General features: G+C 31.2%; 1 protein-coding gene across 5 annotated transcripts in view; it reads left to right on the forward strand.

Annotated features, from left to right (window-relative positions):
- The window catches only part of LOC145324766 (caspase-3-like), a 233,698-nt gene that overhangs the window by 192,310 nt on the left and 15,809 nt on the right, over positions 1-25,579 (forward strand). For 2 of the 5 annotated variants that reach the window (XM_080167391.1, XM_080167393.1), the window contains exons 2-17: positions 11,319-11,483; positions 11,776-11,832; positions 12,226-12,329; positions 12,437-12,569; positions 12,696-12,771; positions 13,031-13,127; positions 13,447-13,556; positions 14,056-14,144; positions 14,420-14,471; positions 14,961-15,064; positions 15,880-15,921; positions 16,332-16,391; positions 16,610-16,658; positions 18,930-19,017; positions 19,302-19,405; positions 19,793-19,966. The exons of 2 other annotated variants lie outside the window; for them this stretch is intronic. In XM_080167391.1, coding sequence (XP_080023517.1) covers positions 11,382-11,483; positions 11,776-11,832; positions 12,226-12,329; positions 12,437-12,569; positions 12,696-12,771; positions 13,031-13,127; positions 13,447-13,556; positions 14,056-14,144; positions 14,420-14,471; positions 14,961-15,064; positions 15,880-15,921; positions 16,332-16,391; positions 16,610-16,658; positions 18,930-19,017; positions 19,302-19,405; positions 19,793-19,848 — 1,323 coding nt within the window. In that variant the 5' untranslated portion in view covers positions 11,319-11,381 and the 3' untranslated portion in view covers positions 19,849-19,966. The remainder of the gene's footprint in view (positions 1-11,318; positions 11,484-11,775; positions 11,833-12,225; positions 12,330-12,436; positions 12,570-12,695; positions 12,772-13,030; positions 13,128-13,446; positions 13,557-14,055; positions 14,145-14,419; positions 14,472-14,960; positions 15,065-15,879; positions 15,922-16,331; positions 16,392-16,609; positions 16,659-18,929; positions 19,018-19,301; positions 19,406-19,792; positions 19,967-25,579) is intronic. One more of the 5 variants, XM_080167392.1, reaches the window with a different exon arrangement.

Consider the following 25,579-nt stretch of genomic DNA (forward strand, 5'->3'; position numbering starts at 1 on the left):
AAGTTTATCTATAATATTTACTCCTATCTACCCAATGTAGTATGTGTAAAGTTTATCTAAAATAATTACTCCTATCTACCCCATGTAGTATGTGTAAAGTTTATCTATAATATTTACTCCTATCTACCCCATGTAGTAAGTGTAAAGTTTATCTATAATATCTACTCCTATCTACCCCATGTAGTAAGTGTAAAGTTTATCTATAATATTTACTCCTATCTACCCAATGTAGTATGTGTAAAGTTTATCTAAAATAATTACTCCTATCTACCCCATGTAGTATGTGTAAAGTTTATCTATAATATTTACTCCTATCTACCCCATGTAGTAAGTGTAAAGTTTATCTATAATATTTACTCCTATCTACCCCATGTAGTATGTGTAAAGTTTATCTAAAATAATTACTCCTATCTACCCCATGTAGTATGTGTAAAGTTTATCTATAATATTTACTCCTATCTACCCCATGTAGTAAGTGTAATGTTTATCTATAATATTTACTCCTATCTACCTCATGTAGTATGTGTAAAGTTTATCTAAAATAATTACTCCTATCTACCCCATGTAGTATGTGTAAAGTTTATCTATAATATTTACTCCTATCTACCCCATGTAGTATGTGTAAAGTTTATCTATAATATTTACTCCTATCTACCCAATATAGTATGTGTAAAGATTATCTATAATATTTACTCCTATCTACCCCATATAGTATGTGTAAAGTTTATCTATAATATTTACTCCTATCTACCTCATGTTGTATGTGTAAAGTTTATCTATAATATTTACTCCTATCTACCCCATGTAGTATGTGTAAAGTTTATTTATAATGCCATCACAGGGCATAACTTTTTATATGCAAAACTTTGCCTTTTATTTCTGTGCTGAATCTCACAAAGAACCTAGTAAAGAATTTACACCCCCTATCATTTTTTGAAAAGTAATGGATGGGGGTATTAGAGTAGAAAAGTGAATAATGAATTGTTTTTATATACCTCCATAAAGTTTAAACAAAGTGATGAATAGTCTGATTATAACATAGTCATTTTTCTGGTCCTTGCACAAAGGTAGAAGTGACAAACATTAGAAAGAACACTTAACCTATTTTAAACCACCTTTAAGGTTTTTTGAATGCCCAACCCCTGCATGGTTTTAATTTGTATATTCATATCTGAACCTAACTTGAATAGAAAAACTGAATTAACTTGATAGGTTAGACATTCTGACGGTTGTCTCTCCTGTGTTTGTCCAGGATCCGTTAATTTGCCTTTTAATTTTATATTGACAACCTCATTTTCTGTATGCCTAACCTGAAAGGAAAATGGGTATATAATATCCTGAAGGTTTGCCACGTACCTAATTCAACTTAACCTAGAATAAACCACTAAAATATATGCTTTGTAAATTGTCACACACCACTTAATTTTAGTTTTTAGTCCTTGGAGAGGGGGAGAATTTATATGATTCACTAGGAGGTTCTAGGAGTATTCCCATTCTTTTTCTTTCCCTTACAGATACACAAGGAAATTTAGTTAGGAGTGACACTAATGCCTTTAATAAATTAGATTTACCAACAGAAGGAGAGTAATACTTTTTACAACAAAATTTACAAACTTTTGCAGTGCGAATCTTCTCTTGTATTGACCACTATGTTTGTCTTTTATTTGATTTTCCATAGGTTTCTAAGTAACATTCTTTGCTATTCATCACAGGGATCTAAAGGGATAAGACAAAGGCCGATGAATTGATGTACATCCTCAATGATGATACAGAAAGTTACCCCATCTGCATATTACAATCAGTGGTTGAAACGTTTGAACACTCAACTTAATGAATCAACCAATCAAAATCCAATAAAAGTCACCAAAGTTGTAAAACTAATGAATATAAAAACTTTATTAAAAACTTTGAGGAATATAAACAGTCAATAGGCCCCTTTTTTCCTGGGAAGAAACCAATATCTTGGTGACTAAACATATGCTATGCTAGTTAAGATAAATTTATTCTTGTTAATGTTTCTTACTCTGGAAAGTGCACCTAATTGGCTGCATTGGAAACAAAGCAAAAAAAGTGTCTCTCCTTAATTAGATTCAGATCTGTTATGGTTTGGTACAGGGAGGGAAAGGATAATGGCATAAAAACAATTATTCTTCTTCTATCTTGTACAAGCTAAAGATTAAAGTATATATTGGAGATTTTGGTGCTTGCTTACATGTGAAGACCGGAGCACCGAAACCCCCCCCCCCGCTTAGTTTTGACAAAAATCAAAAATAAGGGGGGGGTAGTTTTTTAACCCCCCGCTTAGTTTTGACAAAAATCAAAAATAAGGGGGGGGGTAGTTTTTAACCCCCCCCCTTAATTTTGAAGAAAATCAAAAATAAGGGGGGGGTAGTTTTTTCACTGTACAACACGCCAGATTTTCTTGATTTACCTCACTCAACTTTCTGGCGTGTTGCACAGTGAAAAAACTACCCCCCCCCCCCCTTATTTTTGATTTTCTTCAAAATTAAGGGGGGGGGGTTAAGTCTTTGCCTTGCTGAGCACTTTTCCTCCTTGCCGTTTTCCAGACATTAAAAAACTACCCCCCCCCCCCCTTATTTTTAATTTTTGGCAAAACTAAGCGGGGGGGGGGGGGTTTCGGTGCTCCAGTCTACCACATGTAAGCAAGTACCGAGATTTTTTATCATTAATTGTCCTATATGTCCCTCTGTTTGAAAAGCTGGTACACCATACAACTTTTTGTTATTAATTTATCAAGAATTAGGTTATAACATACAATTTAGACGATGGTAAATCTAAATCCATTAGATATGCTTTTTCTAATCTACCTTTCTAAAGTTACAATAAAGCCTACTCAAAAGCCAAAATTTTACCTTGTTACCATATTATGTTAAAGCATATAAAGTGAACTTGTAAGTGGAAAATAGATTAACCAATTGATTTCAAGATCTGTGACTTATAAAATGAATATTTTATTTTAGATTTATAGCAGATAACCTTACTTTAAATTTAAAATATACATTTTTAAAATAACTTCTATTTATTCTTTGACTTTATTACATTCAAAATTTCTATATTTAAACTTCCCATTTACAATATTTGAATAAAATAATTCATTGAAGCATAAATTTTGTGTTTGTTAAAAATATTTAAAGTTTGACCAAGGGTATCAATTGCATATATACATGTCAGGGAGGATATGGACATTGGGCTGTTTATTACACTAGTCCCCAATTGTTATAATAACGTTTTCTTAATCGTTGGCTTAACAAGTTTTGGGACTTTTAATGAATTTCGATTGGTTGGTCCATTAAGTTAAGTATTCAAACGTTTAAGCCATGAACTATTTGTAAGGAGTAATTTTGTGCATCATCATAGGAAATATACATCAATTTATCGACCATTGTTTTATCCCTTTAGATCCTTGGATACATGTAAGCATGCTTGTTTAATTTTAATGGTACAGCTACTATATAACTACCATCTTTGCATACTTATATCAATACTAGCGTGTTATACCAAAGATGTTAAAAATGGTCCATACCTGCTTTGTTGGGCACAGGAAAGCAAAAAGTTTAAGTAGGGGAAATGCCTTGTCCCCAAACAGTTATAACTCATTACCATTCACAGTTAGAATCTCCAAACAAAGATTGTGCAATCAAAGGGTTGGTTGTCTGCTGTGCACTGTACCACGGGCATGATGTGAAGCCCTTGAGTGGTCAATTTGACTGTTTAGTCCAAGTGCAAGTCACTCATACGACACAAGCAATAAAATATACCAAAAATGGTATAAATAATAATATTTAATTTGCTAAATATTAAAAAATGCTAAATGATTTAAAATGTTAAATTTCCCGCCTAATTTGGTAGCTAAATGGTAAAGTTTACTATACAATATTTCTTATTACTCCTCATACTGATTTTTGCATACTCCCCCCCCCCCTTTTTAAAATTGATTATTTGAAATACTTGTTCCTATAACTCCTGTGTAATAATCCCCAACAGGGTCTCATAAATCTTGCCTAACTTTACCTAACAATAAAGAAAGTTTAGCTGGCATGTCTTTTTAAACAATGAGGGTAACATCAATCTATAATACAAAGTAACTTGATGTCTGTCCGTCCGTCTGTCCGTCCGTCTGAAGCTTAAGATCTCGGTAACCACTGAACCGATCGGATTCTACTCTTCAGGGTATATACCTATTGGTCCTGTGGTGGTTTTAGGCTATTTTCTTGGGGGGTGGGACACCCCCAACCCCCCCAAAAACAAAAAAAATCCCCCCCCCACATTTTTTTTTTCTTAAGATTTCCTTGGTCCTTTGTTAAAAAATATTTTTTATTCCAGCATTATTTATTTTGAATGAAAGAATAGCAACATTCTCTCACTAAAAACAATAAATATAAATTTTTTTATCAACTCCTGGGGCAAAGCCCCTAGAGGCTAGGGGCGAAGCCGCTAGTTTAATTTATAAAGTAGCATAACTACAATCGAACTGTGAAAAAGGACAAACACAGTTTTAGTTTTGTGGTTTTGTTTAAAAAATAAATGTATAGATTTACAATCCTAAAAAATTTACCTGGATCCAGTTTTAGTGATTATTTTCGTCTGCTAGAAAATTGTTTTCTGCTTTTTTGTAGCGATTTATCTGTGTTAATATCTACGACGCTATTGGCTGATATTCAAAGACCCAATTGAAAGTAGACGCATGGTGGGGATTCACAGTTATTTAACACCTTCTCCACCTAATGTTTACTATAATGTTTAAGAAATAGGGGGTGAAAATAAGGGCTTACTGGCGTTTAAATGGAATCTTTCCAAACAGTGTTCTCATCCATTATTCATAATTCATTATGTTCCACAGAGTTAGTGAGAAAATTTTACATTTTACCACATTCAAAGTATTTATGAGAAAGGTGTTGAAAATCACACTTCCTAAATATTTCATGGCTTGGCTGGCGTCGGCAAAACTTTTTGAAATTAGTTTTAGCAGCCAGCCAGGAAATCAGTAGCAGCTGCCAATATGCATAAACCCGTCTCGATTTGATCAACCCAGACGGTTTTTTAAATGTTCTTGGTTTTTGATAACAAAATATGTGCTTCTCTTACCCTTTAAAAAAGCTGTTATTACTAGCCACCACAATTTGCGTAGCTCTAAAATGAGTAATGAATAATAAACTTTTTTACATTTCAAAACATTATTTCCAATTATATCTCAATTATTCATCCTCTTCACATAAATATTGAGGTCTTTGAACATTAGCCACTATTATTAGAAATAAAAACACAACAAATTCGCTACAAAAGAGCACAAAACAATTTGCTAGTTGACGAAAAAGGTTTCCAGCACTGGACCCATGTAATTATCTAAATGATATATCAATACTTATTATAATTTATTGCTCTACGACTTCCTTAAATTTAAATTTATATTATAATGTGCTGCATAAAAGTTTTCTACATAATTAAATAAACTTTTGTTGGCACAAACTAATTAGCACACCCAAGTCTACTGCTACAATTCACAAAATATTGTCTTAATTTTTATAGGTCATACTTCTAGTTGTAGCAGCTTTGATTCTCTGAAGATGAGGGGAAGTGAGAATCCTTTGGTCAATCGCTAGATTGGAAAGCTTTGAGCACAGCTGAATTTGTTGCATGTTACATTTCAAGCTGAACCGCAATGAAGATGGCTAAAGACGCACCACAGATTATGACGTCATACGATAGAATAGAAAATAGGATGCCAGTATACACTGTAATTGACCAATGGTAAAATTTTTTCTGGCCTCTCATTGGCTATTCTATCGTATGACGTCATAATCTGTGGAGGGACTTTAATCATCTTCCCCGCAATTCTCTTGGAAGCTACTCAATTATTACAACTCCATAGCCTTATTGAGTATGTGATCTAATAATCCTTATAATAAAGTAACAGGATGTTTGTGTGTCTGTGTGTCTGTGTGTTTGTACCGAAGGATCTCGCTAACCGCTGAACCGATCGGGTTCTCCTTAACAGGGTAGATTCTTATATGTCCCGGGAAGGTTTATAACTATTTTGAGGGAGGGTACCACCACCCTCCCTAGAGAAATATTTTTTTTTTAAATTTCTCAATTTTAGAAAGAGAGTTCAACGAAAAACAAACATCAAACGTAATTTTTTTTTACTTTTTCTTTTAAAATCTAAAATAAGAAATTTAATTATTAAATTCGACTCTCTCCTCCTCAAGTGCCCCTAGAGGCCTCTAGGGGCGTAGCCGCTAGTAGCATAAATAATAGTAAGGGGTGAGGGGGGGGGGGGTGCGTTGACGACCCCCGACCGAGTTAAGTGCGGATAGGGGTTTGATTTTTTAGGGCTAAAGGCCTCTAGGTCTACTGGTTAATTTAAAGATTGTATTACAATTTTGAGATGAGTTTTCAGAAAAGAATACAAATAGGTATGTAATAATGGATTTTTAAAATGAAGCTTTTTTTCGTAGATTTTTCGTGAATATACCCTTTGGAGTTTAGGGATTAGGTGTCTGAGTCCGAACTCATTAAACTACTAAATTATTTAAATTTTTATTAGCTAAGCCTCTCTAAAACTATATTGTCTATATATTCATTCAATTATACAAACACATTAATCAAAGCAATTAGCCGTTTCAGAGATTTAAAAAAAACATCCAGACATTATATTTATGGTAAAATTTTGCATTACTTATGTTTGTATTGCATTAGACAATACTGAATACCCAATTGGGTCTAGCAAACTTAAAGTAAATCCAAACTTAAAGTAAAGTATCCCCAATGTGACATATATTGACATAGATAAAACAAGGATGACAACAGATGCTGTGAGTATTAGTGCAAAAAATATGACGTAACAAAAAAAATTAGCCATTGAGAGGCCGTTATTGACCAATATGGTAAAATTTATAGTGGACTCTCATTGGCTAATTTTTTTTGATACGTCATATTTTTTGCACCAATACTCACAGCATCATGACAACATCCTAGAAAACGAAGCTCGACAAAGCTCAAAGTAAATGAAAATTAAAAGATATCTAATGTTAAAAAAACACTTTATTGAAGTTATTTAGATAGTCCACATTGCTGTATAAAACCAAAAGTAAATACTTCATATAACTATGTTATTTTTCATGCAATGATTGAAATAAAATATATATTAATAGAATAATATTTATTTTGATCTCTTTGAATTAAACAAAACATTTGATGTGAATAAAAGTCGTCATTGTAAGTAGAAATTTCTGAAAGTAGAAAAATAGACATAATAAATACATATTACATATAGACCCAAATTTCGTCAAACTTAAAAAGTAATTTTTTAGCAGACAGACACCGTTTCTTTTATTTAAACGACGAAATTTTTCGAGGATATTTAAATTACTATAACCTATTATAGGTATGTCATGTGCTATTGGCTGATTTAGAGAGTATTTATCTAGATATCTTTATAGTAGAAAATATAGGTTAGTGTTAGGTTATTATAATGCTAACCGCCCACGATTAAACGTAGTTTAAAGTTAGGACCAAAGTTTTAAATTAGTGTGTGAGTTATTACTCAGGTTTTTTTTTTATTGGAGAATAATTTCTTATTTCATTTTTAAAATAATTAATATATAAAAACAAGGATGTTAAAACTTATAATGAGAAGATTAATACATCCGTCAAGGACATATAGACGCTTCGCTTTTGGCTAATAAACAATCTAGGGACAATTGAAAGAAAAAGAGTTTAAAAGGTCGTCTTCATGTGACAATTTTCTTTAAGAATATATACATTTATCAATCAATCCTATTATATAAAGTAGTAAGCGTTTTTTGTCTGTCTTGAAGGATCTCGCTAACCGCTGAACCGATATTTTTCTCCTTTACAGTGAAGCTCCTTATAGGTCCTGGGAAGGTTTTAAACTATTTTTGGGGAAGGTGTCTTCACCCCCCTTCTCCAAAAAAATCTTTTTTTTATTCTTTTGAAACTCAAATTTAATAAGGGACTGGGTCGATTTTTCCCCCCTTAAGTGCCCCTAGAGACTTCTAGGGGCGTAGCCGCTAGTGGAAACATAAAGAAATAAAAGTTTTTTAAATAGAGCAACACATGCATTTTTGGTTTTAAATGAATTCTGTTTGAGCTACAGTCAAATCTTTAAAAAAAATTCTAGTCCTTAAAATTGTAGATCAAAAGGCGATCTAATTACTTTACTAGTTTTATCATAGTTGAAAAAAAATATTAAAAAAATATTATAAAAAAAGCTTGTATAACATTTAGACCTACCATTTAGATATGTAGTATAAAGTATGTAGTAGGTAGGTAAGATTTATCCAGATTACAAGGATATGACATTGTTAGATAAATTATTTTTCCTTTCAATAGTTGCAGTATAATATTCTGCCTTTTGTTAGCCTGAAAATAATATAATTACTTTTATTTCGTCAGCCCGTCCGTTACGGGTGAAATTAGATTTTCTCGACTGGTTATTTTTTACGAAGATATATGTATCTTTTTTAATTAATCAAGAAAGGTAGATATTTATGCAATGTCAGTCTGTCTATACCTTAAGATCTATCAAAAAGCTTAAAAGTTATGTAGGGGGATAGGGTTATCTTTAACGCCCTCTAGGATAAATAAAACTTATATTTCATCAAATTAAATATAATGAATTATTAATTTCAATAAAGTATTATCACACTTAGTCATAATATAAATAAATAAAAAAGATAAGGCTTACAAGAAGTTAATTTTATTTTTCTTGTTGTTGCAACATTATTTGTTTTAAAGATAATATATACCTTAAACAAAGGTCCAAAGTAAGAGGATGGTTGCCTGTCTGTCTTTACCGAAGGATCTTGCTAACAGCTACAAGAGACTAAGGCTATTTATAAAGGCTTTAGACCCATAAAAGAACACATAAAGGAGGGGGGGGGGGGTACGTATTCATCACCCCTCCAGGGCAATGTTCCTAAAAGCTAGTGGCGTAGCCACTGTATTAACCAAATGAACGTTACAAATGAATTTTCTTGAAGAAGGCACCTGGAGTTAATGAAATAATAGAAACCTATTCATCCAAAACTTATTGTTTTTACTAATGATTTTTGGCAATTTTTTAAAACTGTGCTACTCTTTAATTTGTTTTATTAGTTTTTCAAAAATGTTCTGTGAACTGAACATATTGTTTCATTGTTTAGTGAGATCATTCGCTATACATCCTGTTACTTTTATATATGGAGCTTTTCTTTAAACTGTTTTTAAACTATTTATTGAATGGGGGGTCAAAAATATACTAGGATACCTATAGAATCAGACTGCATAGCCCAAATTTGAATTAAGTCCCTAATCAAATTTTTTTGGGGGATTTAAAAACTAATTTTTACTGTTGCTCTGGTCATTTTTACCAGATCAAAAGGTCTTTTTTTACCCAACAATAGCTTTCTGAAAATTCAACTTACCAAAGTAAAAGATAAATAAATTTTGGGAGAAAAAAAAATTCATTTTAACAAATGCCATTAATATATAGGTCTATGATAAGTTATATTTTTACTTTTGACTAGCTACCTGAATTTGATTCTATACTTTATCTACACACACACACACACACAGCTATTTTATTAGCATTTATAACGAACTACTGCGCCATCTCATAACTGGTTTTTTAGGCCTAGGCTTGAAATAGGTCTGAAATAATATTTTCCTACGTTTCCCATCCCTTATCCCTGCCTAATACTTATAGTAATTTTAAAAATCAAACAACAACGTTACTGTGCTAATAATATCAATATTATCCTTGTTAGAAATTTTCATGTAAAATAGTAATTGTTAGAAAGCAGGAAACAAAATCTAATTAAAAAATTCTATAATTATAATTGTTTCTATCACACTATTTTTAGATAGAAAGGCTTTTCTTAACTTTAGAGCAAGAACTCAATAGTCATTATAATGCCGTAAGTAAATTGGTGAAACAAATGAAGATAAACAAAATTACCCCTTCTGTACATTAAAATTATTATTAAGTAAAAGTTTTAACACTAAAAGCTAATTTTATAATCCACTATAAAGATTTAGTAAATGTCTACAAAAAGTTCGACTAGACCAAAGAATGAGAGATTGTGTTTTAAAAACTCTGGGAACAAGAAGAATCTTCTTTGGGTAAAATTTATTCATTCTAAATAAGTATAAAACTGTTATTGAAATAAACAGATTTTTTTAAGTAACCTTTCATTGCAGGAAAGAAAGAAGGGGGGGGGGGGAGGTTAAGAATTATTTTAAAAAAACTTTAAAAGGCCTCAATTGCAATCATACCTATAGTTGTAAAAATTTATTCGCGGGAAAGATCAATTTATAAGTCTTTTAATTCTTCTATCTTTCATTATGCCCCATACTTGAACAAAGATATAAAATGCGTAAAGTGCAATGTTTGTTGCCTTTATCCTTGAAGTAAATCCCATAAAAGTCATTATAAAATAACCAGTTTTAGATACAGAAATGTCATCGCTGTAATAAGATTGACCTTCAATTCTTACGCCAGCAACGACGACTTTTTACCTTTCTAATTAGTCATTTAAAGTCTTTTTTTCCTCTGAATATTTTTTCCTTGTACAGTAAAAGGGTTTTAGTCGAATATAACAATAAAAATATCCTTAAGATTTGAAATCAATCGGTCAAAATATTTTTCTTTGAAAATACATTCCAAATTAGGATTAAAAGTGTCTAAGAATCCTTTGATAAAACTTCTTTGTTCGGGATAAAATGTCTCGTGATAATTTGACCGTTAAGGACAAAATTTCATAATAATAACAGCTGATAGTATTGCAATGCCAATAGCAATTGTAATTTTGTAAAACAAGAAAGCAAAAGAAAAGGCATTGTGTTCATGTCTTGCGAAATATTACAAATTATGTTGAAAAAATTGTATAAACATGTTTATTATCATTTTATTTCATTTAAGTTTATTATTGAAGAACCATTTAGTTATTAAAAGAATTATTATTGGCAGCTAGGACCCTTAAAGGCAAAAGGATCCTCCACTTGTTAATTTTTTAAAGATAAAGTTTTATAGTTATTAATTACGTACATTATGACTTTTTTGAGAGTGCAGATATTTCACTAGGGGGACGATTCCTCGAGTCTTTGATGAGTTGAAGGAAGTACCTCTTACAAAAATAGATTGAAACCTTCCCTGAACCTTTTCCCTTTATAAGAAGTTTCACTGCATGCTAAGGAAGAACCATATATTATATTGGTTAATTAACGAGATACTTCTCCAAATATGATAGAAAAACAGCCTCCTTCTTGCATTAAAGAATAATTTAGATTTAATTTTCAGATATAAAGGTCTCTAAACACAGAAATATTGACCAAATCTAGCTCCATGTTGATGATGAAAGATGGATCCCTCCGAGAAGAAGAAGATACAATCTAACTTGACAAAGTTAGTAAAGCTGACAAAACTAGATGATGTTCTCAGAAATAAACTCGTTGAAACTGAGGTAAAATATTTTACAGTTAAACTTTAATTTTCCATACTGCATGACAAACCATGTATTTTATCGTGTTACAGAGAATTTTATTATCTGTGAAAAAACTGGAAAGTTCCTTGCAGAAGGGGTGTGGGATGGGGCTAAGTTGTTACCTACCCTTTTAAAGAAATATATTTTCCTGCCCAGTTGAATTTATTTCCCCAAATCATATAAATATTTAATTTATTATGGAAAGTATACACCCCTGAAGAAATTTTTAAAATTTTACTGCAATTTATTCATGTGAATATATGTTGTTTAGATTTTCAGCAGTGCCATGGTTGAAGACATTAAGAACTGCAGCGATCTGTACAAGAAGGTTTGCATTTGCACACTATTTTATTTGTATACCATCAACTTCGTCCCTACAGGCCTCTAGAGGCTCTTGAGTGATGGGTTGGATCGACCGTTAAATTTAGTTTTTAGTTTTTACTAGGTATTAAAATTTTTTTTTTTTTTGACTTGGGTTAATGTTAGTTTTGAGCGATTTCTCTTGGAAGGGTGGATGTATCCTTTCCTGGATCAATTTGTGTTTTTACCACAAAGGAGAACCATATCGGTCCAGCGATTATTGGAATATTTAGGTATCTACGGTCGGACAGACACACATCGTGTTACTTTAATAGAAGGATAATTTATTAAGCTTATTAGTTATTACAGTGTATTAAACTATGAGATGGAATACACAATACAGAACCAACATCCATTTAAGGTGCCAAAAAGAGGATGTACAGCGTTTTCCAAGCTGGTGATTGCTCTGGCTGAATCTGGGAATTGTGATGCAGCTATGATTCTAGATCCGGAAAATGCAGCTAGGTAAATTCTTTTTGTAATTAAAAGAAATAAACCAACCAAATAACCCGTGGCCGTCAACAGATAAAACGTGAAAACTTTGACAACAATTTAAATCATATTATATTTAGGTATATTACTGCTGGCGAACATGCAGAACCTCCTCCAGATTTGAACGGAAACAATGCAAATGATGATCATGCATCAACTGCCAATGCCAATGGAAACATCACAGTCAAAAAACTTGCTCAAAATCTTTCAAATGTAAGTAAGCATGTTGAATTCCCTAGGTAGTCAAAATCTATTTCACTTAAATTGTAATTGCTTCATATTCTTGATTTTAAAAAAATAGAAAAAAATAGAGTTGCTAGATGTTCTTTTATTCTTCAGGTGAAAGTGTTTAATGAACCTACCTATGAAAATGCAGCTGCCACAAGAATACCAATTGAACCTCCACCAATTAGAAGTAAGCATTATGATTTCTCTAGTAAGAAGTAGTAATTTGATAAACTTTCTAAAAATGTCGCACATTCAGATTTTAGTTATAAATATTATATTACCTAGAGGCTCGAGAGTTAACGTTTTAGGACAATTTTTTATATATTGAACTTTCTTTTACGTGGAATTTTGTCCTTTTCTAAAATAGGTATAGGGTAATTTTATTTATGATCTTATTTCCTCTTCATATCTTAACATAGATATGTTGAAAATATGTTTTTTTTTAGATGATAGTATGGAACCAATCAAAGTTAGTGTAAAGCAAGCTACAGAGTTTCTCTACAACAAGCCGTTGGGTACCTATACCATGAAGTCTAATCCAAGGTATATTTTCCATCTGTCCCAGGGATTTTAATGGATAAGACAATTCTTGACGATAAATTTACCTAATGTATTCTTATCCACTTAAACAAAACTTTTTTTTAATAAGGTTGTAGGTATATTTTCAATAAAGTTGAAATTTCCCCCCTCCCCAATTCCTTCAATTTATTTCTCTAATATCTAGTATATTTAGGTAGGTAGATGTATATAGCTTTATCTTTAATTGTAGAATGCCTTCTAAAGTTGATATAACTTCAGCTAATGGGGCGGATCTAGGTTATAATTGGATAATTTTTAAGTGGTATAACCTACTCTTTCTTAGGGGTACTGCATTGATCGTAAATTTTGAGAAGTTCAGTAACATCACTTATAAGAACAGACAAGGAAGCAGAGTGGACGAACAAAATCTAAGTGACCTATTCAGAGAGTTTGGTGAGGCTCATCCTATTATATAAAGTAGTAAAGTTTTTATCTGTAGCATAAGATTTCGATAATCACTGAATAAACCGATTGAGTTTTCCATTTAAGGGAAGATCTCATAAGTACCAAGATGGTTTTAACATTTTCTGTCATTCCCTACCCCTTAGAATACCGTGCTCCTGATGCTAGAGGAGCAATTATTTAATACTAGCAGTTGCTGCGCCCCTAGCACCAAGGAGCTCTGTATTCAGGGGGGAAGGAAAGCAGTTTAATTTTTAGTACCGAATCTACTCTATAATAGAAATATCCGTCCGTCAGTATCATTCTGTAAGAAACTGTTAAAAGGAAACTTTAATCTCGCGGCTTCTATTTAAAATAGACGGCTGGAACTTACAAAAATAAATGTAGGTACTTATGTTAATGTATGGAAACGCTTTATTTATTGAGTACTTCCGCTACAAAAAAAAATAAGGAGATTGATAAGGGACCATATAAGAATACTTTTTTTAAGGTTTTAACGTGGACGTGCAAAGAAACCTGAACCAACTAGAAACCTACACAACGTTTGATTCTCTGTCTAAGAATCCGGATCTAGAGAAGGTGTGAATTTATTTTTAGGAACAAATCCGTTCTTTATTTAGTTTTATCTGTCCATTAAGTTGTAAAATAAAACAATACTGAGAAGGATTTACCAACCAAATGTTTAGTTTAGAGTATTGATAGTAAAGCTACTCTACGTGGGAGTATTTTTCTGAATGTAATCTAAAATTATGTTTCTTTAATTTTCTCTCTCCCTCTTTCTCTTTTTTCCCCTGTCTCATTCTCTACCAGACTTGCTTTTCCTGTCTCGATTTTACTGAATGTTTTATCTATAGGCAGAAATGTTGATTATCTGTATTCTATCACATGGACATAACGGAGAGATAGGTACGTTATTTTATACATATCCTATAAAATAAAGTAGTTACATCTTTTGTCGGAAGAATAAGATCTCGGAAAATTCTAGTCCGAATTGGTTATACTTTTCAGAATGGATTTATACATTTCTTGTGGTTTCAGGCTATTTTCTTGACCCCTACCCCTTCTTCCCTATTGCTAATTTTTTACTTATTTATGAATTGGAAACGGTTTCTGGAATTTTGGATTACTAAAATGTTTTATTTTAAAGCTAAACCATAGGATTCATGGGTAAGTTTTTCTTAAGAATTTTAAGTTTAATAGTTATCTTAATAGTTACATTAACATGGATTTAAATTTTTAATATTTTTTTATGTGAAAAATAGGTAGGTATATGGTTTAAACCTACCTAGAAATTATTCAAATTAGATATAGTTATGTTAAATTCTTTGTATAGCTAAGGACAGGTATGATATTACTTCTTAACTTAATTTTTCAAATTTAAAAATATTGCGATAGTTTGTTCTGATGGTCGAGTGTTGAAGACAGAGAAGATATTGAAGAAGTTCAACAACGAGTATTGTCCACAGCTCAGAGGAAAACCAAAGTTTTTCATATTCCAGGTATTGCACACATTAGATGGGCTGTTCATATTTATACAGGGGTGTATATTCTGCACAAGATTTTTTTTTTCCCTGCTACAAAATTTTTTATTTTTTTCCCCCCTAGATTTTTCTTAAAAAGTAGGGGGGGAAATAGAAAAATATTTAAAGAACTCTATATTTTATTTATTTTATCCCTCCTACCACACATTTTTTTAGTTTTTTTAACCAAGGAAGGGGGCGAAATGGAAAAAATGTTTTCAGTTTTCTTAATTTTTACATTTTTTTTTCCCTCCAACCACTTATTTTTTATTTTCCTCCACCACCCCCCCCCCCCCTGAGCCGGGGATCCCATGCAGAATATACACCCCTGTATTTATACCTAGGGATCAGATAAACTCATGCTCAAGAAATTACCTAATATTTTCTGCTCGTCTTGTATTAGGCAATGCATCCCCTGGTAATGAGGGAGTTGATGGGTTCGAAAGTCGACCCTTTGCCGCGTCATAAACCAAGTCTTTGATATTGGAACCTAATGCTGCTCTCTCAGATGCCTGACATTAATAGTCAGAGATGTGGGAATGCTTAGACTCATAACTGGCGCAACTGAGCTCATAAACATGCATGCACAGTTAGTACTTCCAGATAAAGATCATGCAATAAAAGGGTTCAAGTTGTTTTATCTATAGTATGGATGGTAGTGCCTAGAAAGGCCCTATGTTTTTATCAACCTTACCTAGAGGTATTATTCAGGCATAATATATAGGAGAATTTAACAAAGGTAGGTGTCTTTACCTTGGACTTAATTAAAATTATTTCTTATTAATTTTTTTTAGGCATGCAGAGGAGAGGACATCGATTATGGCACCAGAAAAAGGGTAAGCTACTTAACGTAGTAATCAATAATTGGTTTTAATATTCAATATATATAGGTAGATAGTACAGGAAAACATTAATTGATTTGTAGATGTACAATGTCAAAGAACGGTAAGCATTAACAAACTACCTATCATACCTAATATTATAGAAAAAGTTTTTCAATTTTGAGATAAAATAATTTAATAAGGATAAACTTGTAAATCAGGTTATTAACAAAGTATTATCGAGTCTACATATGTATAATGAATGCCACAAAAATACCAAGAAATGATTCAAAATTGGCTGCTTTAATTAAAAAGCAATTTTCAAAATCAAGTCTAAAGTGCTTTAGTTAGGTAGTAAACTAGGTAATATTTTTATAAATGTTTTATTAACTTTTCTTTTTTTTAATCAAAGCTTATTGTTTTAGACAGTAACTGATGGACGAGAAGAAATGGATGCGGCCATCATACCCCCCGAAGAAATACAGGTTAGTGCTTGTTGGCATAGCTACCTACTTGAATTTCTGTTTTCAAGTCCGTGAGGACCAGGGAGGTAAGGGACATTGAGCTGTTTGTTACACTCTTAACCAAAGCTTTTTTAACAACTTTTTTCAACGGTGGCCTAAAAACTATGAACTCAAACTTTTCATCCATTAATTTGAATCTACAATATAATATATATAACTTATCAATCTTAATTTTGTAGAAGAGCTTGCCTGAATACAAAGATCCGGTTTGGGAAGACTTCCTCATAGGTATAACTTATTATTTTAATTGATTTAAATTGTTTGTTTGATTAGCCATAGTTTCTTAGAGTTTGGATCTAAGACTCCTGGAGTATGTTGAGACACTTTTGTATAGCCACTAGGGCCAGTTTAAGCTCCACGTTCAAGTATAACTTGACACGCTGTCTCATGAGAGCTCCTCATTATTACCTCACCCTCGCCGATTTTGAGTATGGCATGTGTCCCAGATTAAGTCACCGTAATGAATGACACACTCTCCTCAGAGGAGCCTGGGATTAAGGGATGAGTTGGTATTATATACTTGATTGTTAGGCATTCAAACTACCTAACAATCTCCAGTAGAGTGATTACTCTAGAGAAATAATGTCTAATGTGAAATTCTGCAGGAGGATGGCAGAACTTTAACAACTTGTCATTGGTTAAATTAAACTGAAAGGGGACTATCCACGAACGAGAGCACATGATTCTAAGTACCTTCCAGCATTGATCCTAAGTATTTTCTTTCAGAATATAATAGGTCACCATATATCATTAATGTATAAACGAGAAAATTTATGTTTCACCATATTTTTTTTAGGTATTTTAATTGATTTTAAAAACTGGTATGAAGCTAATTCTTTTAATAAAATGGATATTTGATGATACATATGCAAATACTCGTGTATATAGATTGCAAATTAATCCATACTAGCATTAATTTAAACATACATATGAGGTATAGTAAATGTGCTTTTAACTTTTTTAATTTCTATCATTTGACATCATGGACAATTAAAGACACCCCGAACTCAACAAAACGTTTGATAGAATTTTGACTAAAAAACCTGAACATTTTTTTACTTTTCTTCAACTTGAAGTGGTGAAACATAAATTTTCTCGTCAATATATTAATTATTAATAGTGACCTATTATATTTTGAAAGAAAATACTCAGGATCAATGCTGGAAGGTACTTAGAATCACGTGCTCTTGTTCGTGGATAGTCCTCTTTTCTAGTTTTACACTTTAGAGTTATTTAGAGCTGTTCTTTCGACTTTTACTCGAATCAAGTCCATCACATGAAGTACTGCCTTCATATTGTTGTTTCACATCTATGTTTTATCTGTGCATTAATAATAAATATGGTTTATCTATTGCAATCGTTATAAAATAATAAAAATCCCTTTATGAATTTAAATTTTTAAAAACATAGTTTTTTCTTGAGTTTCTATTAAAACAAAAAAAAATAATATCTCGGACTTCAAATGTACATGATTTATATACTTTAATTCGTAATTCATATCTATTATAACATTTAAAATACATAAATTCATAGTTTGTTTCATGTTTACCTCGAAATAAATTATATAAAAATAAAATAACAACAAATAGCAATACAACAGTACGTTCGTTACGTTTTCAACAGGACCTAGTGTTGTACTGTGTATACACTGTACACATATGGGTAAGAAGAAAGGGCATATTTTTTTCATTTTGTTCATATAGAGTTAGCTGTAAATAGTCGCATTTCTTAAGATAAAGCTTTTCTCACGTAAATTATATCGTGTTAAAATTTATTTTTCTAGTATAGTGTAAAGCATATTACAAATCCTTTAATAAATTAGCTATGGATTGTTGAATTCCTTAATATAAAGTTAGCTTTCTAGAAATTATATACTCGAAAAATTTTAAGGTGTTTTGTCAGCTGGAAGAGTTCCTTTGTCAGATTTACGAAAAAGGGGTTCACACTATAGTTCTTCTCTTATAATTCTATTCAATCTCCCTTCCAACGCAACTGGGGGAGGTTGCGTGATTCCACATTAGAGAATTTGAGATAACATGTTGTGATTGCAACACGAGTGGGTTTGAACTCGTATTCTCATCACCGTAACTCAGTGCGTTACCACAGAGCTACGATGCCCCCTAATTGATTTAAATGACAACATCCAAAAGTAGCGATGCCCAAAATATCATAGATGGGCATTGGGCAACTCATTAAAGCAACTATCATGCTAAATTTTAGTCCTGTAACCTAATTTTTTTGGTTAACTTTGAGTTTTAGGTTTGGTTTAAAAGTGTCTAATCCACCTCGCCCTCCTTGTCTTAATTTCGCGAAAAAGACAAACAGAATTCACACTTGACTTCCACATTGTACCTTATCAACGCAACAGTCATGCCAAATTCAAGCCCTTTAACCATTTTTTGGTTGAGTTTCTTTGAGTTTTAGGCTTGGTATAAAAGTGCCTAATTTAGCGAAAATCAATGGAAAAATATAATTTGAAAAAAAATGAATTAATTTCAGCGTACTCCACCCTGCCCGGATATGTGTCACAGCGCGACATCTACCGTGGAACTTGGTTCATTGAATCACTGGTCGATGTGTTTATGAAGTAAGAACAAATTTTCTTTTTAAACCCGGATTATATTATAATTTTGTCTGTTCGTTAAGATCTCGATAACCATTGAATGAATTAAGTTCCCCGTTTAAGAAAGCAACATAGAGGTCAAGATCAGGCTTTATCTATTTTTGCCAAAGCAAAGATGCCCATAGGGCCACAGTAGCTTCGTTAGTAAGAAAAATGAAAAGAATGCACAAAAAATAAGATATTTTATTTGACGTTATCATAACCTTGTTGTAGCATTTTATTATTCTGAACTTAATGTTCCTATTCAGTTATTCCCATGAGATGGAGCTATGTGATTTGCTGACAGTAGTTGCCAGAAAGCTTGGAGGTTATGAAAGCGAGGATGGGTTCAAACAAAGTTTTGCCTTTGAAAGTAAGTTTTTTTAGAAGAATTTATGGGTTAGTTAACAGCAGGGAGGATGGGCACATTGTATTACTTTAGTCCCCAAAGTTTTAGAATTGTGTTTTCTTATTCGTTGGCATAATAAATTTGGGGACTTTTATTCAACCACTAATTGTATTTTACAAAAGACGGAATTTTGTGTATCATCATTGGTGATGTACATCAATTTATCGTCCATTGTCTTATCTCTTGATCCTTGTAAAAATTTACATATTTGTCAGCTATAATCAACAAAGATTTAATGCGAAAGAAAATATTTTGTGATTTAGGTCAAAATTATGGCAGACTTGACTTCCCAAAGAAATCCGCTTATCTATTTTTTTTGTTTCAATTTTTAACACTGACTTTCTTTTTTAGATCGTCATTTCACGAAGAAGTTGTACTTCAACCCTGGCCTGTATGAGAGTAATTGAAATATATGGAGATGAAATAATGTTATGAATTAGCTGGCCTATTGAAACCAATCACACTGCCTAATCAAATCAAATGGTAACATAAAGTAACATTCCATTGCAAAAAATGCGATATTCAGTTTGTTTAAATATTCAATTAATTAGGTTTTTTCAAGAATTTCATGCGTGTGAAAATTTTTTGAACGTGGGAACCATTTAATTTTCATTTAAATGGTACATATGTTTTTCATTTAATTTCATTTTTAGGACCCGTGGGAACTTTTTTTTAACGTGGGAACCATTTAATTTTTATAGAATTTCATTTTTTGGAAGTGTGGGAAAAAACAGGAGAAAAAATATGTTTTAGTATAAAGAAATGTTCTATCAGTTTCAAACCTTTTTCATTCGATAGATCATACTGACTTTGGAAAAACTGTCAGACCGATTTTTGAAATTCAATCTGTGAAAAAAGATTTTCAAGTTTTAATTTTTTGTTCTGAAAATATTATTTTACATGTATTGACGCCATCTTGGATTATGATAATTTTTTTTGTTAGAAGATTTTTTTTCTAAAATAGTTTTAAAAAATTAACTTTTTACAATAAAAAAATCTTTGAACTTAAATTGACCAATAATTCAAAGATTTTTTCTCTTTGATTTGGAAGATTTTTTATGATTTTTATTTTTAATGTCAAATAAAAACACAACAGTGAAAAAAATGAAAATTAAATGAAAAAACGTTTTATGATTTTATTCAAGAAATTATTTGCTAACATCACCTTTTTGTTGCAATAGAATGTTATTTAAGCAAACAAAATTTAGCATAAATGGATATTTTGTTTGCTTAAATAACTCATTTAATGTTGTTAATTAAAAATCTGTTTTATTTTCAACGCCTATTATAAAGGAAATAATTTTTCAAGACGGGCAAGGATTTTATTTAATTTTAATGAGGGTTGGGAATTTCTTGAATTACTCATTGGAATTTTCTTTTTCTATTACCAGTTTTGGGTTTCTTCAAAAATAATCCTTTAATTTTTGCCCATCTCATTGTACTAATATTTGAATAGCATTTCTTTATGAAGTGTATTGCAATTAAAATTTTTAATACTCCTACAAAATATTCTTAGAGGTCCAATAATAACATTCAATTATCTATCTATAACACTTCTAAGTTAATTTGAAGGCAGCTAATTAGTCACAAAAGAATTTAATTCCCATCAAAAAATGCATTTTCCCACCGATTACGTTTAGAGGATTTTTTATCTAAAATACTCAATTAAATTAGGTATTTAATATCATTACCCAAAGAACAAAAAGAGTTTATTTTATGTATTTATGTTTAGTTAAATTAAAAATTAGTATTAAAAAAAATATTTTAGTTTATTATGATTTTAAATCCATTCTTTAGGTAGGTATGAATTGAAAGTATTTAATTTTAATACTCCTTAAATGAAAATAATTTATTAGCGTAGCTACTTTATACTTTACTGTTCGTCTAAACGTCTGACCAAATACTCAAAACAAGTACCTCTTAAACATTTACTTTTAAGAATTATAAATGATATTCTTTAAGTTTTTTTTCATAGATTTAGAAATTTCCGAATATTAGGTAGTACAATTCATTTATTAGTCATGAAACAGGAAGGAAAAACCATATGCAGCGAAATTAAAATTCATCAAAAAAATTTTAAAAGTAAACAAAAGGCTCGAATGTTAGCTTGTCCGTCCGTCTAAAGCAAGAATAACTGTTATTTATTTGATTTTGTACTTTATAAAATTAGAACTGTCATTTTGTTTTAATTAAATTAAAAAAACAAGGAAATGAATTTATATGATACTGTGTAAACACTCCTTAGTTATGGGGCTACAAAATAATTAAATGGAAATAGCACTCCTAAAATCAAATTGATGTTTTTGTTATTTCATATATATCAACTTGGGGCTCTGTATTAAAAGTATATGAAGGGGGCAGAAATAGTTATTTCTCGTATCGTATTATAAACGGCTTTCCGCGGATATAGAATGTACAATTATAAGATTAAAACTAGTTTTTTTAGCCCCGAGGTGCCAAAGGCACCGGCTAAAAAATCTGGTAGTTTTTTTCGTATGGATGAGAACCGGTTCCTATCCACCGGATTCGAATGAATACGAGAAAATGACTTAAAAACACCCCAAGGTTAAAATCTAACATTAAATTGCATGAAACCATCCCAGGACCATTAGTAGCTAATCAAAACCTTACTACTTTTATGTGCTAACATTTAAAGACTCTGTCTTAAACCATTCCAAGGATTAAAACTAAAAAGTAGAATAGCTTAAAGCAACTCTGGAACCTCTGTAAATCTTCCCTTAAATGGATAGCTCAATCGGATCAGTATTCATTGAAATCTTAAGCATCAGACAAAAAGCACTTAGTTACTTATTTAAATAATAGGATGATAATTAAAATATTCAACCATTTTGTATCACTTTTGGCTGAGCAATCAAGCGTGATAAGATTTTTAAATCTCAGTTGTTTGGAAACCCCGAACCGTTTAAGTTGTGAATTTAAAGGCATTTTAGTTTGTATCTCTTGTGATATTGCGATGTTGGCACATTTTCATGTACTTAAATAAAGTGATACTCTCAGCTGGCTAAGATAAATATACCCCCCCCCCCCCCCAACCATTCCCTTTGCCTTATACCCTCCCCTCCTACTGGATGAACGAATTGACCAATCAATGATGTCCATATTAGGAACCTAAATTGACAACAAATTTTCTTCTGCCAATTTTCCACGTATCCTATATCCATTTAGCTATATATGAGTCATACATCCAACTAATATAATATATAAGCTTAAGGTTATAGCGTACATTGCAAAGTTTAAATTGAATGACTTTGTGTACTTTGCAAAGTAAAATAAACACATTCAATTATATTTAGAAAAATGAACACTTTTATTCAGTTGTAAAGGCGTTTCAAATGTGAGACCTTTTTATTTTTGAATTATAATTTATCATCCGTCCGTCTGGCTAGAGGTAAAATAGATGATTATCACGGCTGCTAATTAAGCTAGATCTCCGATTATTTTGTCAACAATCCCATCATTAAAGAGCATCTTTAAGTATGTATTTTGTGTATTCTTGGCTGTTGGACTAATTTTAGACAGCATTTAGCCTTTTATTGTACAAATAATTTCCAATCTTTTGCTTATGTTTTACGGTTTTGCAAATTTTACTAGAATGAATTCTACTAAATTTTAATAATACAAACAATAGACATATGATATTACACACAATGACATAATATATTTTTATTGTTATACCTATAGGTAATACGTTTTAATAATTGACATTTATTCAATTTAGAAAATTAATTTCCAATATTTCATGTCTAATTAATGCTGAAATTTCATGACAATAATGAGAAGTGTCAGGGAGTAAGGGAGGGGACAATGGATCGAATATTCAATTTTCAGGAGTCTCAGACTTTGGGTACTGGCTTTTAGGGAATGTGCACGAATTTAGCAGTTTCTGACTGACTTTGGGTACTAGGGCACAGAATGCCGCTAACTCGTTTGTTAATTTTGAATATTGCAGACAATTATCAATAAACTTAATTTGGCTGGTTTTAACAATTTTTTCTCTACAGAAAATATCATTTCATAGATATCAACTTTATTGTGATATTTGTTTTGGGGCTATGGGTTGAATGGGTTCCAGGGAGATTTTTCTAGTTATTAATTACATAATGGTTACGTTAGTCTGATGTGCTGGTAATATAATTTTCAAATGAATGCTTTTTTCTTGGAACTTTCTTCTTATTTTATTGTTTTCTGTATTGTAGGTATTAACTCTCCCTTTAAAATTTCCTCTATATTTGCTGGATTAATCTGGATTTCAAGGTCTTTCAGCAAATACTCTTAAATTGAATTAATTGCCCATTGTCCCCTCCCTTACTCCCTGGAGATGTGTAGTGTAGAATGTAGATACTCTATAGGTAGTATTTCTGTGTAAGTTAAAACGTTTCATCTATTTCATTTTTCTTTTTCAGCTACCTATTTACTACAGTTACTTTAGTCTTAACTGTTCTTATTTACGTTTCACATTTAAGCTACGCTATCATCCAATTATTATCCTTGTTTAAATATTTTAAACATTTAAATATCAAACCAACGATTGGTACCTATCTACTTTAATAACTTTAATTTTATTCTCGAAATTTTAACTTTTAATGATTTCTTGAAATATTATTTTACAGATTTTTACCAAAAAAATAAATAAAGAACCTTAATGACTCAGCCTTCTATTACCTATATGTTCATTCCGTTAACAAAAAATGAACAAAATGCATAATGATGTTTTAAATTGCCTGCCCAAAAAGGTTTAAACCCTTTTAAGTCAACGTTGTATAAACTAGTATTTTTGCAATGAAAATGATACATTTTTCTTGCAGTTTTATGGTCACGTATATTTTAAATACAATAACCTATTGGACATTCAATGTTTCAATTTAATTCAGTCTTCTAATCAGATTAAAAGAGAGAGCAAGCATTTCAAAGGAAAAATAATTCTTAAATATTAAGAGTAAAACAGGACAGATATAGATTAAGGTAAAGTTTTTAATAACAAGAGACAATTATTTTTAAGGATTAACTACACTTTATTGCCTATTTTATAATACAGTGGAAAGGTTTTGTTTGTAGCTTAAGATTTCGATGACCAATGAACTTATCAGTTTGTCCATTTTAGGGAGCTTTATGTAACATAGATCCTGGAATGGTTTTATGGTATTTGGATTTTAGATGTAAGTCTTTGGATGGCTTTAGGCTACTTTTCTAATCCTTTAAATAATATCCCCTAGAAGCTTGTGGCATAGCCGCTATATAGTAGAAAATAAAGTAGAATATCAGTACCACAAAAAAGCAGTTGAAAAGCAGTCAGCCTTGATTTTTTTAAATGAATATAAAATTAAATATATTGAAATTTTTACTGGATCTTATACCGTGTCCTAAGTTAGCAAGAAATATCTGATTTCCTATTATTTTTTTTTGCTCAGTATTTTAGAAATCTTTACCAGTTATGGTCATTGCTCCGAAAGGATTGATTTATGTAATTTGCTTGAGCAGCAAATCTAGTAAACAAATTTTTTCTTTATTGTTTATTCGACTTCTATTATGCTCCTTTTCATTTAAAAATTTTGATTTACATTATTCCTCTTTAATCAACTTTTTGTTAGATTTTAGTCGTCTTTTTGTCTTAGTTTCAGTTTTATAAAATCGAAGATTTATTCTAATTTCATTTTTCCAATATAAACTAATAAATTGAAATAGTGGGATATTAATTTAGGTTAGTGCACTCTTCGTTTTTGCTTGAAATAAAATAGATTGTACCTATTCATATTTTTTCCATACTTCTATTGTCCTTTTTAGTTTTAATATAATAGAATATAAAGATATCCACTTGTATATTTACAAAAACAAATATTACGTCATATCATAATACAAAGGATTAGTACCTTCCTAGCATTTATCAACATAAGCGGATACGCCCCTAGAGGCCTGTAGGGGCACTTGAGGAGAGGGAGAGGGTTGTTAGGGGTAAGTTGACCCTTTCAGTTTTAATTTTATAAAAAAAAAGAGTATAATTTTTCAGGTGATACTTTTTATAGGGGCGATAACTTTTGGGAGGTTGTAAGTATCCTCCTCAAAAAACGGTACTAAGACAAATAGACTTCCTGTTACTTGTATATTATGATTTAAGATTGT

The sequence above is a fragment of the Acartia tonsa genome, chromosome 7 (assembly GCF_053477335.1).
Source record: "Acartia tonsa isolate MP-2025a chromosome 7, ASM5347733v1, whole genome shotgun sequence".
Taxonomy (NCBI): domain Eukaryota; kingdom Metazoa; phylum Arthropoda; class Copepoda; order Calanoida; family Acartiidae; genus Acartia; species Acartia tonsa.